Source organism: Budorcas taxicolor, chromosome 6, assembly GCF_023091745.1.
Source record: "Budorcas taxicolor isolate Tak-1 chromosome 6, Takin1.1, whole genome shotgun sequence".
NCBI classification, from domain to species: Eukaryota; Metazoa; Chordata; class Mammalia; order Artiodactyla; family Bovidae; genus Budorcas; species Budorcas taxicolor.
In genome coordinates this window covers 16107782-16124812 of record NC_068915.1, presented here as the reverse complement: position 1 = coordinate 16124812, position 17031 = coordinate 16107782, and the positions used below count along the sequence as shown (strand labels likewise).

General features: G+C 40.5%; 1 protein-coding gene across 1 annotated transcript in view; it reads left to right on the top strand.

Moving 5' to 3' along the window:
• Nucleotides 1–15215, top strand: part of MCUB (mitochondrial calcium uniporter dominant negative subunit beta) — a 98842-nt gene extending 83627 nt beyond the window's left edge. The window contains exons 2-8 of the mRNA XM_052642234.1: nucleotides 142–217; nucleotides 737–907; nucleotides 4729–4833; nucleotides 10413–10573; nucleotides 12874–13077; nucleotides 13610–13726; nucleotides 15072–15215. Coding sequence (XP_052498194.1) covers nucleotides 142–217; nucleotides 737–907; nucleotides 4729–4833; nucleotides 10413–10573; nucleotides 12874–13077; nucleotides 13610–13726; nucleotides 15072–15149 — 912 coding nt within the window. The 3' untranslated portion in view covers nucleotides 15150–15215. The remainder of the gene's footprint in view (nucleotides 1–141; nucleotides 218–736; nucleotides 908–4728; nucleotides 4834–10412; nucleotides 10574–12873; nucleotides 13078–13609; nucleotides 13727–15071) is intronic.
• Nucleotides 15216–17031: the final 1816 nt, after the last annotated feature.

Sequence of the window (17031 nt, the reverse complement as noted above, 5' to 3'; positions counted from 1 at the left end):
GAGAACTGTGAAAAAGTAAAGGGAGGGGCTTTAACTTTTACCACTTACATTTAAAAAACATTTTATAGGAGGGTAGTTGCTACCTTCCCCTACGTTTTATATTGTACTCTTATACATGGATAATCACTTATATCATTACAGGTTTTGTGTGTGAAACTGTGTGGAAACGTGAAATTCTATCAATCAAATCTTTATAGTACACTGGTGCCATCTGACGGTAAGCTTTCTTATCACTTCTTTGATTTCCCCAGGCTAATTTTTCATCTTTCTAAATTAAGTGAGAAATGTGAGTTTTGAGCAAAACAGACTTTTCTTGTGTTGCCCCTTCCACTCTTCCCCCAATCAGAGTTCAGTTTCTGCCTTCTCTGCTCCCGTAAGATCTCTGATGTCTTTTGGCAAACTCCCATCCCATTAATCAAAGGAGTTAGAGATGACTTGGAAGTAGTTTCTGCCCTCAGTAAATTTTTACCTGGGAAGACTCTAAGCAGATAATTATAACAAAGTGTGGTACACACTTAATAAAATGTTAATAAAATGGTGGGGGGAATATGTTAACTAGTATAATGAAGGTACTATGAGAGTGATACAAATTATTGCAGGAATTCAGAGGGTTATGAATTCCATATTTAGGTATTCCTTCTAGAATTTCATTGTTCATAATGTTTAATAATTTTAAAGTTATTTTTAAAAGTAAGTTTTATCCATCCTCTATTATCAACTTTTTTTTTCATAACAGAAATCACAATTAATTATAAACATGGCCTTCCCTTGATAACACTTACTTTGCCGTCCAGAAAAGAGCGCTGTCAATTTGTAGTCAAGCCAATGTTATCAACAGTTGGTTCATTCCTTCAGGACCTACAAAATGAAGATAAAGGTATCAGAACAGCTGCCATCTTCACAGCAGGTATATATATATATATATTTCCAACTTTGTCTTTTTCTCTTCTTTTGAACCTTTGTTTTGTTTCTTTACTTTCTAGAAAGTTACTATATAATAAATGGTTGGTCTTTACTGAGTCCTTCATTTTTGAACATGAGTTGTATAAAAAATGAACTCTAATGGAGAAAAAAGAAATGGAATAAGTTTAATTCATGTTTTGGTTATTTATTTCATAAACTTAGCCCCCAAATTTTTCTCTGAGAAAATTTTAGTGACATAGTAATTAGCATCTAGTTGTCTATAAGAAATGTGAATAATTAGAAAATGAAATGCAGGCTCCATGATTCATGAAATAGACAGTGAATAACACACAAATAGTTCATTGATCTTTGCTATAAAGCAGTTATGGTTTCGAGTGTTTTTTGACAGGATTAATTCTCAGGAAACTAGTTTGATACCAGCAGACGTAGTTAATTAGCTAAGACTTTTAAATAAATCTAGGATATAGCTTTTATATTTGTATGATCTAAGGACATAAAAGCAGGCCCTACTGCCCCTAAAAGAGAATAAAGAATTCTTTACCCCAGCCCAATATACCAGGCTACTATAAATATAAACAAATGAATAAATTTACACTGTTATTTTATTGTAGTATTACGTTCTTAGAATAAGCTTATTTAAAAGTTAATGATGACTATTACAGTTTTGGAAAGGAAGTTAACGTTCTTCTTCCCTGTCCAAGTTCAGAACCAATTAAGGGATAGATATAAAAGTTGGAAGAGTAGAGATTAACAGCTTATTTACTTAACAAACATTGAGCAGCAAACAGAAGTTGACCCGAAACAAATAGATTGCCAGATATTTCTCCAGCAAAGACGGGTTTAGTGCAGAGTAGAGAACTGCAGTTGAGTGTCTGCAGCCGCTCACAAGAGCCAAGTGTGAGCACTTGCGAGACAAGGAAAGGCGGATGCTTCTGTAGAAGGAAAGGAAGAGGGGAAACAGTAGCAAACAGGGGGTCCCTGACGTTTCATTGGCTGGGTCCTTGGGAAAGAAGAGGCACTCGTCTTCATGCTGGGCTGTGGCGCCCTTACAGGATGTGAGAGCTCCCCCTTCCGGTCTCCAGACTATTTAATTGAGGTTCCTGTGTATTAATCCTATATGCCAGGCCTTGTTCTAGATGCTACAGACAGCAAAGAACAATAGAGATTAAACTCCTGTTCTTATGGAACTAACATTTTACAAGGAGAAAGAAACAAAATAAATTAAATATTTAATTTATAAATTATATAAATTTTAAATTTATATATTAGATAATAAGTGTTACAGTGAAAAAGCAGAGTGGTGGGGAGGTGGGAGTGTGTGTGTTTGGGGGAGGTACTCACTAAGGTCACATTTGAGTGAAGACCTGTAAGAGATATGACAGGGATGGGAGAAGAGCTTTCCAGACAGAGACCCTCAGGTGGGAGCTAACTCCACCCTCAGGGAGCTGGATACATGTAGGAGGGGTAGGGCAGACCAGGGAAAGCCTCCATGTAGGTTGTTGGAAGGACTTTGGATTCAACTGGAAGGGGAGTTTCTTCCTGGTAAAACCAAGGTCAGAGAAATGAGGATTTAGCCCTGTGGCCACATGGCCTAATACTTCATCCTTGACATATTCCTGCCAGTCGCAGGAACACCGAATCCCCAGGGCCTTCCCCAGAAGAGGCAGAATTCAGAAGGGCACCAAACACGGTGCCCGCCTGGAGTGTGCACCAGAAAAACGCCAGAATTCTTTGAGTGCAGGTGCTCTTTGGACTGAGTGAAAACACTTTCTTGGGGTTCATGTTAGTACTTGCCCAAGAATAGGTGAAAAATTCATCACTGTATCATGAACGCCTCAAAAGTGTTTCATATCCGTCTCTAGCTGATCCTGTATTAGTATAAAGGAGATACATTCTCAGCTGATTTCTTTTTATTATACTATTTTAAGGAGCAGGTTTGAAGTCATTTAAGTGTAAATTTTAAATGACACTTGCAAATCAGATAAAGCGGATTTGGTGTGTTGCTGATCTTTTTTTTCTTTTTTTTTTTTTAAGAGGCTCTGTGGGTGGAATTTGCCGGCATTTAATTTGGGCTTGAAAAGAGTGTTCTAAGCTTGTCACAGTTTTGCCCATAACGTGGGTGGAGTTATTTGGCAATTCCTGGAAAGATGATCTCACCCCAGCTGATGAACAGGAACCCAAACAGCCAAATTCTAGGAACAGACCCAGGTGCAGACTTGACTTGCCGCCTTCTGGAACAAAAGAACTGCTGAGAAGCAGACAGGAGGCAGGCATCCGGGTTCTTCCTGATTTTACTAGCAGCGTTACTCTCACCGTGCGTATTAGTGTAGCTGAAACCTCTCTGGTTGAATGCAGCCAAGCACATGCCAGGCCAGGCGAAAGTATACGTCTTGGACTTTATATCAGTTAATTATGTGCAGACTATTCTGAAAGAATAATGATAGAGAAACCCCTCCCAGCACTTTTTTTTTTGCTTATTATTCAATGAGTTTGAATCTTGACCCCTGGGTTACATTAAACTTCAAAAGTATAACAATAGCTAGGCTAGATAGGAAGCTGTGCAAAGCACACTGACTTTGCAATTTTCCTAGAAATTTTTTTTTTCTGAAATGTTCCTAGGATATTTGAAATCACTGTTGGAATCTCTCCTGCCTCTCTCCACCTCTTTAAACATGCCACACAAGTGCATGTTTACTCCTGTCACAGTTTTGCCTCTTTTCATCTTCCCTAAGCTAGAAAGGGAGGCAGCCCTGTGTGGTGGTGGTTTGAAGTGGTTTAAACAATACAAATCACTCACCTTTAGTAATTAAAAGAAAAGTGCTAGTCACTTAGTCGCATCTGACTCTGTGCGACCCCGTGGACTGTAGCCCGCCAGGCTCCTCCGTCCATGGCATTCTCCAGGCAAGAATACTGGAATGGGTTGCATTTCCTTCTCCAGGTGATCTTCCCGACCCGGGAATTGAACCTGGGTCTCCCTCACTGCAGGCAGATTCTTTACTGTCTAAGCCACCAGCGAAAGTGAAAGTTGCTCAGTCGTGTCTTGACTCTTTGTGACTCCATGGACTATATAGTCCGTTGAATTCTCCAGGCCAGAATACTGGAGTGGGTAGCCTTTCCCTTCTCCCGGGGGTCTTTCCAACCCAGGGATCGAGCCCAGGTCTTCCACGTTGCAGGTGGATTCTTTACCAGCTGAGCCACAAAGGAAGTTCAAAAAAAATAAGAGAAAGGTGGGCTTTTTTAAAATGTTACCACCTGCGTTCCTCCACCAGGAAGTCAGGGGTTTGGCCATAAGCCACAGAGATGGACACTGGCTGAGCTGAGGAGTGTGTCAGCAGGCTTTCTGATTGGAACTGACAGAAAACCAGGCTCAGAAGAGGGCAGGAGCTGCAGAAGGACGTGGGTGAAGAAGTTAGCCAGGGAATGGTTGATGGGCTCCGCTGCTGGCACCCGTTCCCCCAGCCTCTGCCTCCACTGGCCTTGTTGCGATGCGTCCCTGCCTCCCAGCCCGGAATCTGTACATGACTGTCTGTAGGAACAGTCTCACCAGGAGATTCAGTCTGGACCCCAGCCCTGCTGACAGAGAGTGGGTGATGGGGTGTCTGCGTGTTCGTCTTGGTCCAGTGTAACGGGCAGTATTGGGAGGATTACTCCCAGTGGGAACAGTATTGGGTATTGGGGAGCTTCTGCCCGCCCCAAAAGGCGAATGTCCACTACTGTATTATAAAGACCTGGATTAATATTTTTCCATTTGTTGAAAAATGGTTATTATTATTCTAAAACAAGGACATATTTTTGCATTTTCAGATGGCACTGAAATTGCAGCTTCAACCTTGATGGAAATTTTGCTAATGAATGATTTTAAACTTGTTATTGATAAAATAACATATGATGTACAGTGCCCTAAGAAAGGTAAGAAGCACAGCTGTGAACTGTCTTAACATTGCCCTGTTGCTGTATGCCTTTTTTCAGGGAGCAGGCTTATCCTGAGAATCTTTTTAATTAACCAAATGACCAAGAAGGCTTTGGAGAACCAGTAGTTAAGCTTTTCTAGCAAGGGTAGAAATGATCGGTAGAAGTTCGGTGTCAGGGCTTCATGTAGCCTCACATACTCTTTTTAGACTTTTAAGACTTTGTTCTAGGATCTTGAATGCTTAATCTGACATTATTGGGTTAAGAAGAAGTGGACCTGAAAATCATGAACTCAAGTGTATACTGTTGTACAGTTTTTAGCTCTTTTTTTTCCTAAGTAGGCTTTACTTTATTTTTTTAAAGGGCAGCTTCAAGTTCATAGCAAGATTGAGCAGATAGTACAGAGGTCCTGTATACTAATGTACCCATTCCCCACAGACTCCCCTACTGTAAACACCAGAATGGAGCATTTCTTTTTAATCATGAACCTACATCGAAACATCATTATCACTCCAAGTCCATACTTTACATGATGGTTTGCTCTTGGTGTTTTATACTTTATGGGGGTTTTAAGGCTATATTTTATTACTGAACTATAGTTGATTTACATTGTTTCAGAGTACCACAGAGTGATTCAGTTGTATACGTGTGTGTGTGTGTGTGTGTGTGTGTGTGTATGAATGACTTTCTTTTCCATTATAGATCATTACAAGTTACTGAATGTAGTCCCCTGTGCTATACAGTACTTGCTGTTGGTTTTATTGTTGTTTTTCAGTCCCTAAGTTGTGTCCAGCTCTTTGAGACACCATGAACTGCAGCATGCCAGGCTTCCCTAAACCTTCACTATCTCACAGATAGGATGAGATGGCTGGATGGCATCACTGACTCAATGGACAGAAGTTTGAGCAAATCCTGGCAGATAGTGTTTATTTTGTATGTAGTAGTATGTATATGTCAATTCCAGATTTCCAGTTTATCTCCCGCTTGTTTTATGGGTTTTGATAAATGTATAATGACATGGATTCACCTTTCCATTGTCGTTTCACACAGAATAGCTCCACTGCCCCCAAATCCTCTGTGCTCTCCTCGTTCATCTCTACCTAACCCCTAACCTCTGGCAGCCACTAATCTTTTTAGTGTCTCCATAGTTTAGCCTTTCCAGAATGTTGTATCGTTGAAATGGTACAACGCATAACTTTTTTACAGACTGGCTTCTTTCACTGAGTAGTATGCATGTAAGTTTTCTTGTCTTTTCATGGCTTTGCAGTTCATTTCTTGTGAGCACTATTACTCCATTGCCTGGATGTATCATAGGTTATGTATCTGTTCACCTACTGAGGGACATCTTGGAGGTTTCCAAGTCTTGACCATTACAAATAAAATGGCTATAAATGTGTATGCAGGTTTTTATGTGGACGTGATTTTCCGTTTGTTTGGGTAAATGCCAAGGAGCATGATTGCCCATATAATGCATATATTTCGCTGTGTAGGAAACTGGTAGACTTTCTTCCAAACAAGCTGCACCATTTTGCATTCCCATCAGCGGTGAATGAGAGCTACTGTTGCTCCACATCTTGGCCAGCATGTAGTGTTGCCAGTGCCTTGGATTTTGGCCTTTCTTAAGGCTGTGAAGTAGCAGCAGTTCACTGCTTCAGTCTGCACTTGCCTGGTAACATATTTCACACGTTTACTTACCATCTATATATCTTGTTTGGTGTGGTGTCTCTTCAAGCCTTTGACCCGCTTTTTAAGCATGTTATTAATTTTTAAGGTTTGTTTATATATTTTGGGTAACAATTCATTGTCAGATCTCTGTTGTGCAGGTATTTCTCGCACTGTTTTTCATTTGGTTGTCATTGTCTTTTGCAGAGGAGAGGTTTTGTTTTAATGAAGCTGAGTGTATCAGTTATCTCTTACGAGGACTGTGCTTTGGGTGTTGTAATCTAAAAGTCATCACCAAACCTGTTCTTGCATGTTGCCTACTTTTCCCATCACAGGCCTTACCATATTAATCACATCTGTCTTAATTTCCTGGTCTGATCATTCCAAAATCCCTACCATATCAGATTCTGATGTTTGCCTTATAGATTCTTTAGATGGTTTTTTTCTTGCCTTTTACCTGCTTTGTAATTTTTTGTTGAAAGCTGGACATGATGTTATTGAAAATAGAAGCTGAAGCAAGTAGGTCTCTATTGTGAGGTACTACGTGAGTCTGACCAGGAGTTCAGCTGTTTGCTATAGCTGTAGGTATCAGAGGCTTCAGTTTCTTCTAGGGTCCCTGTTTTTCTCTCCCCTGTTACGTTCAAGTTTCTCCAGAAATTCTTACTTGAATAGAGTCTGTGTCTTGCACAGAACTGGAGTCCTGTTGATGTAATGTTCAGGTATTGGGGTGGAGAAGCAGTGTGTAATCTTATGATTAAATCTCAGGGTTTTTACTGGGCCAGGATTACTGTGCTGTGACCTTCAGAAGAGTTTATCTTTTTTTTCTCTTTCCAATGTGAGACAGGAAGGTTAGAGGGGCCTGGAGTTGGCTAATTGCCCTTTCTCCAGGCCAAATTAGGCTCTTGTAGAGCACAGTGATGGAGAAGGCAATGGCACCCCACTCCAGTACTCTTGCCTGGAAAATCCCATGGACGGAGGGGCCTGGTAGGCTGCAGTCCATGGGGTCGCAAAGAGTCAGACACGACTGAGCGACTTCACTTTGACTTTTCACTTTCATGCATTGGAGAAGGAAATGGCAACCCACTCCAGTGTTCTTGCCTGGAGAATCCCAGGGACGGGGGAGCCTGGTGGGCTGCCGTCTATGGGGTCGCACAGAGTTGGACACGACTGAAGCGACTCAGCAGCAGCAGCAGCATCGCACAGTGCATCCTTGAACAGCACAGGTGAGAACTGTGTGGGTCCACTGACATGCAGGTCTGTTTCAGTGAGCACTGCAGTACTACGTGGTCCACAGTTGGTTGAGTCCATAGAATCATGGACACAGAGGCCAGCTATGAAGTTATATGTGGATTTTTGACTGTGTGGGGAGTCGGTGCTCCTAACCCCCACGTTATTTGAGGGTCAACTGGTTATTTCCTAGGTATAGAGAAAGTAATGCTCAGGGCTATTTGAGAATAGTTAATTTTCTGCTGTCTCTGCTGGAAGCAGGTCTCTGACCTTCACTGTCAGAACCTGATGGGACTGCTGGAGATAAAACTCATGTGAGTGTATTTATTTCTCAAACTAGTCAGCACTGAGCCTCCAGCATTTCAACAGTTGTAGTTTAGTGTTCCTACCTGTACTGGCTCCAGAGGATTCTGCTCTCAGGTAAACTGTGATTGTGGACTGCTGAGGGTAGGGTGAATAGTGAGTCTATGCCTTAATAAACAGATGATGAGCCAAGTAAATCAACATGTAAGGGAGGGCCCATGTTTATAATTAGAATGCCAGGTTCTGACTGGTGAATATGGGAGGGCTGCTGTAGTTGAAAAACCATTATATTGGCAGCCAAATTCAGGCAAGAATGCCAAGGGGGTGGCGAGGGGTGGGAGGAGGTGATTTAGATAAAATAAAAAACAGTGAAGAACTACAGAAACAATTGGAAAACAAGTAATAAAATGGCGATAAGTACATACTTATCAGTAGTTACTTTAAATGTCAGTGGACTGACTGCTCCAGTCGAAAGACATAGGGCAGCTGATTGGATTTAAAAAGACAAGAACCTTTTATATGTGGCCTACAAGAGACTCACTTGAGAGCTAAAGACATACAGACTGGAAGTAAGGGATGGAAAAAGATGTTTCACGCAAATGGAAAATGAGTGAAAGACCTCAGTAGACATTTTTCCAAAGAAGACAAACAGATGGCCAGCAGGCACATGAACAGATGCTCAGCATCACTAATTATCAGAGTGATGCAGATCCAGACAATGCAGTATCACTTCACACCTGTTAAGAGTGACTGTCACCAAACAGTCTGCAAATAACAAATGTTGGCAAGGACGCAGAGAAAGGGAACCCTTGTGCACTGTTGGTAGGAATATAAATCAGTGCAGGCAATTGGAAAACAGTGTGGAGGTCCCTCAAAAAGCCAAAAATAGGACTAGCGCTAGCATATGGCCCAGCGATTCCACGCCGGGTAAGTATATGGAGAAAAATGAAAGCACTAACTGGAAAAGATACATGCGCCCCAGTGTTCGTAGCAGTACTGGTTACAATAGCCAAGATATGGAAGCATCCCAGTGTCCACCAACAGATGTGTGTCTGTATATTGGAATACTGCTGTATATACTCAGACCTCAGTAGACATTTTGGAATGTCTACTCAGCCATAAAAAAGAATGAATATTGCTCAGCCATTAAAAAAGAAATGAATGAAATTCTGCCATCTGCTGCAACATGAATGGACCTAGAGAGTATTATGCTTAGTCAGACAAAGACACATACTATATGATATCGTTTATATGTGGAATCTAAAAAATAAAGCAAATTAATGTATATGGCGAAACAGAAGCAGACTTGCAGACTCACAAATATAAAAAACAAACTAGTGGGAACCAGTGGGGAGAAAGAAAGGGGGAGAGGCAAGATAGGGGTAGGGGATTAAGAAATACAAACTACTATGTATAAAATAAGCAAGAATACAGCACAGAAGGTTATAGCCATTATTTTCTAAAAACTTTTAATGGAGTATAATTGTAAAAATACAGAATCACTATGCTGTACACGTGAAGCTAATATTGTGTCAACTATATATATGTCAGTTAAAAAAAAAAAAGGAAATGCTAACAAAAATGGGAGTAAGTCATAAGGACACAGGAGCCAGCTGGAGGGTCTCCCACTAACCATATCTGGTACAATTTGAACATCATTGGCTCCCATGCTTGTGACTTGCCTGCCCCTTTTTATTTTAAACATTTTCTTTCTTTCTCATGTAACTAGATGATTCAGGCTGATCTTATACTCCAGCACCGATACCAGCCTTTTCTCTGAAGATACCTCCAAGAAAAATATTTCTAAAAATTTAAAAAAGAAAAACTTAAATAATTTTAAAAATCAGAAATGTGATTCCCCTCAGCTCTATATCTTATTGAAAATAACTTACACTTAAATTGCTTTTCAAATGTATATTGTACTGTTGTTTACATGTTTGTACACCAGCTTCCCTCCCCAGTGGACCCTGAATTGATTTTGGATAGAGAGTTGAGGGTTAAGAAGGATCTTAGGTTAACTCAGGTATAAAAGTGAACCCATAAACTGAAGTGTTACAAACTCAGGTGAGGTATTTACCTGGATTCTGGTAGATGGATACTCCTTTTTCCTGTATTACTCTTCCTTAAAAAAAAAAAAAAAGAAAGAAACAGTCCTGGTCATATTACAAAAGAAAAAAAGACAAAAACATAATGAATTTTAAACCTACTGTCTGGTTATTATTATTCCAGAAAGAGGAATCACCTGAGATGGGAATAAAGGCCAATATCAAATGCCCCCCCAAGGAGTGGGGAGCGCCCAGCCAGCCAGCCATGGGGGCGCAGATTTGGTTCCCTGAGGAAAAGGTGTGGTGACTGCCTTACGTTTCCTTTGTGTCTTCTTTTCTCAGAAAAACTGAGCAGCGAGCAGGCTACTGAGATGGAAAACATGAAATCGTTGGTTTACAGACTGTTCACCGCCTTGCATTTAGAAGAGTTTCAGAAGAAGAGAGAGCACCATCTGCTGGAGAAAATTGACCATCTGAAGGGACAGCTGCAGCCCCTCGAACAGGTTTGGAAGCATCTCAATTGAGTGTTTGTAAATAATCATCATTTAGTCACAAAGTCATGTCTGACTCTTTAGCAACCCAATGGACTGCAGCCCACCAGGCTTCTCTGCCCATAAGATTTTAATACCCAATATTGGTATAACTGAATCTTCCCTGGTGGCTGATGGTAAAGCGTCTGCCTACAATGTGGGAGACCCGGGTTCAATCCCTGGGTCGGGAAGATCTCCTAGAGAAGGAAATGGCAACCCACTCCAGTATTCTTGCCTGGAAAATCCCATGGACGGAGGAGCCTGGTGGGCTACAGTCCATAGGGTCGCAAAGAGTCAGACACGACTGAGCGACTTCACTCACTCACTCATTGGTATAACTGCTCCATGTGAGCGTTTTCTGAATGCTTCACAGAGGTTTATTTTCTCCTTTAATCCTCACAGTGAACCTGTGAGTTCGGTATTATCAGCCTCATTCTTTGCATGAGGAAACTAAGACAGCAAAGGTACATAGCTACTATGTGGAAGAGAACTTGAGCGCTGGCAGTCTGACTCCGGGCTGCCATCTTCAACTCCGTGCTGTGCGTTGTCTGTGGATGGGCCAGTGTCTCAGTGACTGAGTGTAAGATTAACTGCAATGCACTAGCTGGAACATCACCATTTTTTTTTTTTAAGACAGTAGGCCCTCCACTCCCACTCTGCTCAACTGAATTGCAACTGGAAAGTTAGCAATGGCTTCCTAACATCTGAAGTTAATCAGTGGTGGAAGGAAAACAAAACCACAAACTTTTCTAGGGAGGAGGGGCAGGAGCCTGTTTAAAGGGAAAAATGCATTTTTTAAAACCTCTGTTCCTATTTGTGATTTTTTTAAATGGGTAAGTATATCTTTGTATATGAATAAAGAGTTTCTGGAGATAGAAAAAATGTTTTAATGAAGTATAGTTGATTTACAGTACTGTGTTCTCTTGTATAGCAAAGTGATTCACACATTCTTTTTTATATTCTTTTCTATTATAGTTTGTCACAGGACATAGAGCTATGAAGGGGTAGGCTACCCACTCCAGTATTCTTGGGCTTTCCTTGTGGCTCAGCTGGTAAAGAAGCCGCCTGCAATGCAGGAGACCTGGGTTCAGTCCCTGGGTTGGGAAGATCCCCTGGAGAAGGGAAAGGCTACCTACTCCAGTATTCTGGGCTGGAGAATTCCATGGACTGTATAGTCCATGGGGTTACAGAGAGTCAGACATGATGGAGAGACTTTCACAGGATATTGAATATAGTCCCCTGTTCTATACAGTAGTGCCTTGTTGAAAGAAACTTTTGATAGTAATTAGCTCTAAGGATACTTAGGGGATGCCAGAGAGAGGGACTTTGTTTTTGCATTGTGTACCCACATTTTCACGCTTCCCTGGAAGCTCAGATGGAAAAGAATCTGCCTGCAATGTGGGATACCTGGGTTTGATCCCTGGGTTGGGAAGATATCCTGGAGGGGAGGGTATGGCAGCCTACTCCAGTATTCTTGCCTGGAGAATCCCCATGGACAGAGGATCTGGCAGGCTACAGTCCATGGGGTCACAGAGTCGGACACAAGTGAGTAACTAAGGACACCCACATTTTCATTTTTTCTTTACTTAAAGTTGGTAATACATTTCACTTAAGATTTAAAAAATCTAAGAAAATGGCTAATGGAAAGTTTTCCTCCTACTGTCCTCCCAGTACCATATCCCTGAACTGTGAATCATTTCAGACTTTATCTGTATACAAATGCAAATACATGATTTTGTTCCCTTTTCCAGTAAAGAGTATATATGTTGTTGTACACTAGTCTCACCTTTTTTCACTGACGGTATATCCAGCAAAGATCTCCATATTATACCTAGAGAGCCTTCTCACTAAAGCTGCATGATAGCTTCATGAAAAATTGATATTTTTGGTTTTTTACCCTTAAGAATGAACCCATAATGAATCATGTGTGTGCAAGTATTACCTGTAGGATACACAGAAGTGAAATTGCTGGGTCAAAGAAAGTAGACATAATTTTAGCTTGGTTTTAGAAGGTGACTTCTGAGCTTTTCATTGTATACCCTTCTGTTTATTTTTTCCATGACCAGGTATTACCGTTATAATTTAAAAAATGGTTGACTAATGAATTGATTTGGAAATAAGCGATCACTCATGAACGTACATGTTGTATAAATTCTGATTTCTCACAAATCTCACCTCTTTAATGCAGATGTGTATTACTTTCATTCCTTTGCTTTTTTTTTTTTTAAGTTGGTGCACTGTAAACAACTGACAGTCATTTGGTTTCTCCTCAGACGAAAGCTAGAATCGAAGCTCGCTCAGAAGCCAAAATCAGTGGACTCCTGTGGGCTGGATTAGCGATGCTGTCTGTTCAGGGTGGAGCAATGGCCTGGCTCACCTGGTGGGTGTACTCCTGGGATATCATGGAACCAGTTACATACTTCATCACATTTGCAAATTCCATGGTCTTTTTTGCGTACTTTATAGTCACTCGACAGGTAAGTTTGTTTAGAAAATGGTTAAGTTATAACGTGTTTTGTAAATAATTCCTCACTCAAGTAATGAGCAAAAAAATCCTTCTTACTTACTGAATTACTGCTACCTGGGTTCTTTTCAGCTGTTAAATTTTGTTGTTTTTCCAGAGGATGGAGATTTATATTAGCACAGAGAAAGTGTGTATAACCTCTATAGAGAAATATAGTGCAACTTAAACTCCTCCTTTGAGATGCACACATCAAATTTGTGTACTCTGTGCCCTGTTTGCCAAAAATGTCCATTTTCCATTTTCTCTTTTCTATCCCTGCCTGTGTGATTTCTCTTCCCTGCTTGCTTGCTTTTGAAAGGAACAGCTGATCTCGAGTGAGACTAAATGTTTCACTTGCTTGCCTTATGCTGGCTCTGATGGCTACAAATATGATGGCAAATACTTTACTGATGTGCCTTCCTCTGCTTCGTTGTTGCTAAGACAAGTGTCTTTCTTGCCGAGGTCTCATGTTCATTTAAAGCATGTTCTGTTTTGCTTTTTTTTAGGATTATACTTACTCAGCTGTAAGGAGTAGGCAGTTTCTTCACTTCTTCCATAAGAGATCAAAGCAGCAGCATTTTGATGTGGTACAGTACAACAAGCTAAAAGATGACCTTGCTAAGGTACCTCATTGCAAATATGACATCTTACAGCCGGTCTTACTTGGGAGCCAGAATTCAGGATCAGGGACGCATACTCGGTGGCTCACTCACACAGGTTAAATCTTGGTCCTGCATAGGCTTCTCTGTATTTTGGTTTGTTCAGTTAAACAGCTGACATGTCCTGATACTAATTTCCTACAGTTTTTTTCTTGTCATCTGTATTCTACATGGGGATAGCTTTAAATGTAAATAGGAAAGGTCTTAAATGACTCTGAGATAATAAAATAATAGTTTTCAATAGAAATCTATTTTTAAGTGAAGATGTGTTTTTAAAGAAAGAAGTCCAATATCAAGCTCAATTGGAAATTTTGAACCCATTAAGAACATAAGACTTTTAGGAAGGTGAGCACTCTGATAAAACAATTTTAAACTCTCTAAATACTTTCCAGGTTTCTTCTTCTTAAAAACAGAATCCATATGGCATTCCTCCTTTCATCTTTTCCTTCTTTCAGATGAGAAAACAGAGGTGTATACCCTGTTGGAAAATGGGGAAACTAGGGTATGAAGCCAAAAGTTTGGCTCTGGAGCCATACTCTGGAGCACTTCCATATAATCTGATTCCTAGGCAGCTGTTACTTCTGGCCTCTCAGCAGACCCATTAGCTTTATAAATTTTTCTTAGCAATTTTATAACAAAGTTTTAGAAAAAAAATGTCTTCTACTGTTCAATACATGATCATTTAATAGCCAGTGATCAATCATGTCTTTTGTTACCTGTATCTTCTAAGCTACCCATCCCTCAAATTTTTAAAAAAGGAAAGATATAACAGGAATTTATGGCCCAAAAATTGGAGATAAAGAGGCTTTAAAAATATATTTACATTCCATATAATCATTACTTAGGAAAAATGTAATGATGCTTTTCGGGGTACTTAAATTTAAATGATCCAATCCAAGAAGGCTAAAGAATGTTCTCCTAAGTAGTTTCCAGCACTGGGCATTGAAGATTTAGATTTTTAAGGTAATAAAGTTGGGAAAAGGGGGAAGCTAATAGGTCAGATTAATGGAATTTTTGTTGTTGCTGTTGTTTTTCATGAGCTAGAAAAACCCCTTTGTAAAAGGGAAAACAAACATAATAAGAAGTATAAGGAAGTACTATAAACTCATAGTTTATGCTGTAAACTCATACTATAGAACTCTTTTACAAAAGAATCCACATAAATTGAAATATCGTGGGCAGTTACCACTTGTCGTTTAGATCTCTGTGTCAGCCTCAGGAGATGTTAGGGCTATGAACTTCCTTGGAACAGCAATCCGATGTGCTCGCGGTCCTCTCTGATCAGTGCCCCTCCTCTTCCCTTGGACAGGCCACTGAAGCCCTGAGACATGTGCGCCGCTCTCTCTATTTGCGGGTGCAAGTAGAGGAACTCGATGAAAAGAAGTAATCTTACATTTTTAACATCGGTGAATTTTTCCATGATGTGTTTATTTTGCAACTGGAACTTTTTGAATCCCACAGTTCATTGCATTTGACTGTTTCAATCTCTTGTTAATAAAAAAAAATGCTTGCAAAACACAGGTATTCTTTGATGTTCTCATTTGAGATTTTCGGTTTGTGGATTTTCACGGCTTGTTGAGGTTTACTGCTGAAAGGATCTGGGCTGCATCCATCAAAATCAAAGCTGCTGCTGTTACAGTTCATCATTTAAGAGGCTTTGTCAGCCTGTCCTGTGTTCCTTCCCGTGCAGACATGAAACGGTCAGTGTGCTTGGATGCCCTTTCTTAGGCTTCATTTAAAATCATCTGGTCATTAATTTCTTTTTAAATTCACAGTAGTTGGAAGGTTTTTATCATTCGATAGAGTTAAATTATAAAATGTCACTTGAAATGTTTCATCTTAATATTTACTTAAGATCAGTCAGTTCAGTTGCTCAGTCGTGTCCGACTCTGCGACCTCATGAATCGCAGCACGCCAGGCCTCCCTGTCCATCACCAACTCCTGGAGTTCACTCAGACTCACGTCCATCGAGTCAGTGATGCCACCCAGCCATCTCATCCTCTGTCGTCCCCTTCTCCTCCTGCCCCCAATCCCTCCCAGCATCAGAGTCTTTTCCAATGAGTCAACTCTTCGCATGAGGTGGCCAAAGTACTGGAGTTTCAGCTTCAGCATCATTCCTTCCAAAGAAATCCCAGGGCTGATCTCCTTCAGAATGGACTGGTTGGATCTCCTTGCAGTCCAAGGGACTCTCAAGAGTCTTCTCCAACACCACAGTTCAAACGCATCAATTCTTTGATGCTCAGCTTTCTTCACAGTCCAACTCTCACATCCATACATGACCACTGGAAAAACCATAGCCTTGACTAGATGGACCTTTGTTGGCAAAGTAACGTCTCTGGTTTTCAATATACTATCTAGGTTGGTCATAACTTTTCTTGCAAGGATCATTTGTTGTCAAGTATTGTTCTAGGTGCTTTACATAATACTTATTTGTAATCCTATAATCCTATGAGGTTGCTGTTTTTAATCCCAATAAGGAAACTAAACTTTATCATGGTTAATTTGCCCAGGTGTACATAGCTAGAAAAGATTTAAGCACCTACTCAGAGTAGATCGTACATCTTTATAAATGTACAACTCATCATGGTGTTTAATCCGTTACCCAGGATGTCACCTTTTCAGTGATTGACTACGGGACAGAAAGAATAATGATGACACCGTGATACTGAGATTTGCTTTAAGAGAAAGAACACTGTTTTAAGGGTATACCTTTCAGTCAAATCAGATTCAAACTTCAAACACCTTAATTAGAGCAACACCCAGTGATCCAGGTGCTAGTCTGTATCAGTATCTCTGAAACCCAGAGTCTGGATTAGCAGTATGTTAAGTGTTTTATTAACAAGCTAAGAATATGCACTTATGACAAGCACTTAGGACATGTTCTGCCTTTGAGGAACCCTGTTCCCAGGAAGGGACAAGACCATCAATACAATGAAAGTTAAGAGAAACCAGCTGGGCAAGGTGGGCCTTACCTCTTGGGAGTGCCGTTTGCTGTACTGAATTCACTGATGCTTCCATCCCCAGCATCAAGAAGAATGCCTGGCCCCTATGACATACCTGAGAGAGACAGGTATCTATGGCATTTTCAGGTATAGAGCTAGGAGAAAGCTGGGAATAGGCAAGAGAAAGGATGGCTTCTGAATTCTCAAACAGTCTAAAGGAAACCCTGGGAAGAGGGGTAGACTAGAGCAGGGGTTGGCAAACTAATACCTATGCTTGTTTTTGTAAATAAAATTTTAGTTTAGTAAAGTATGAACACTGATGCACCG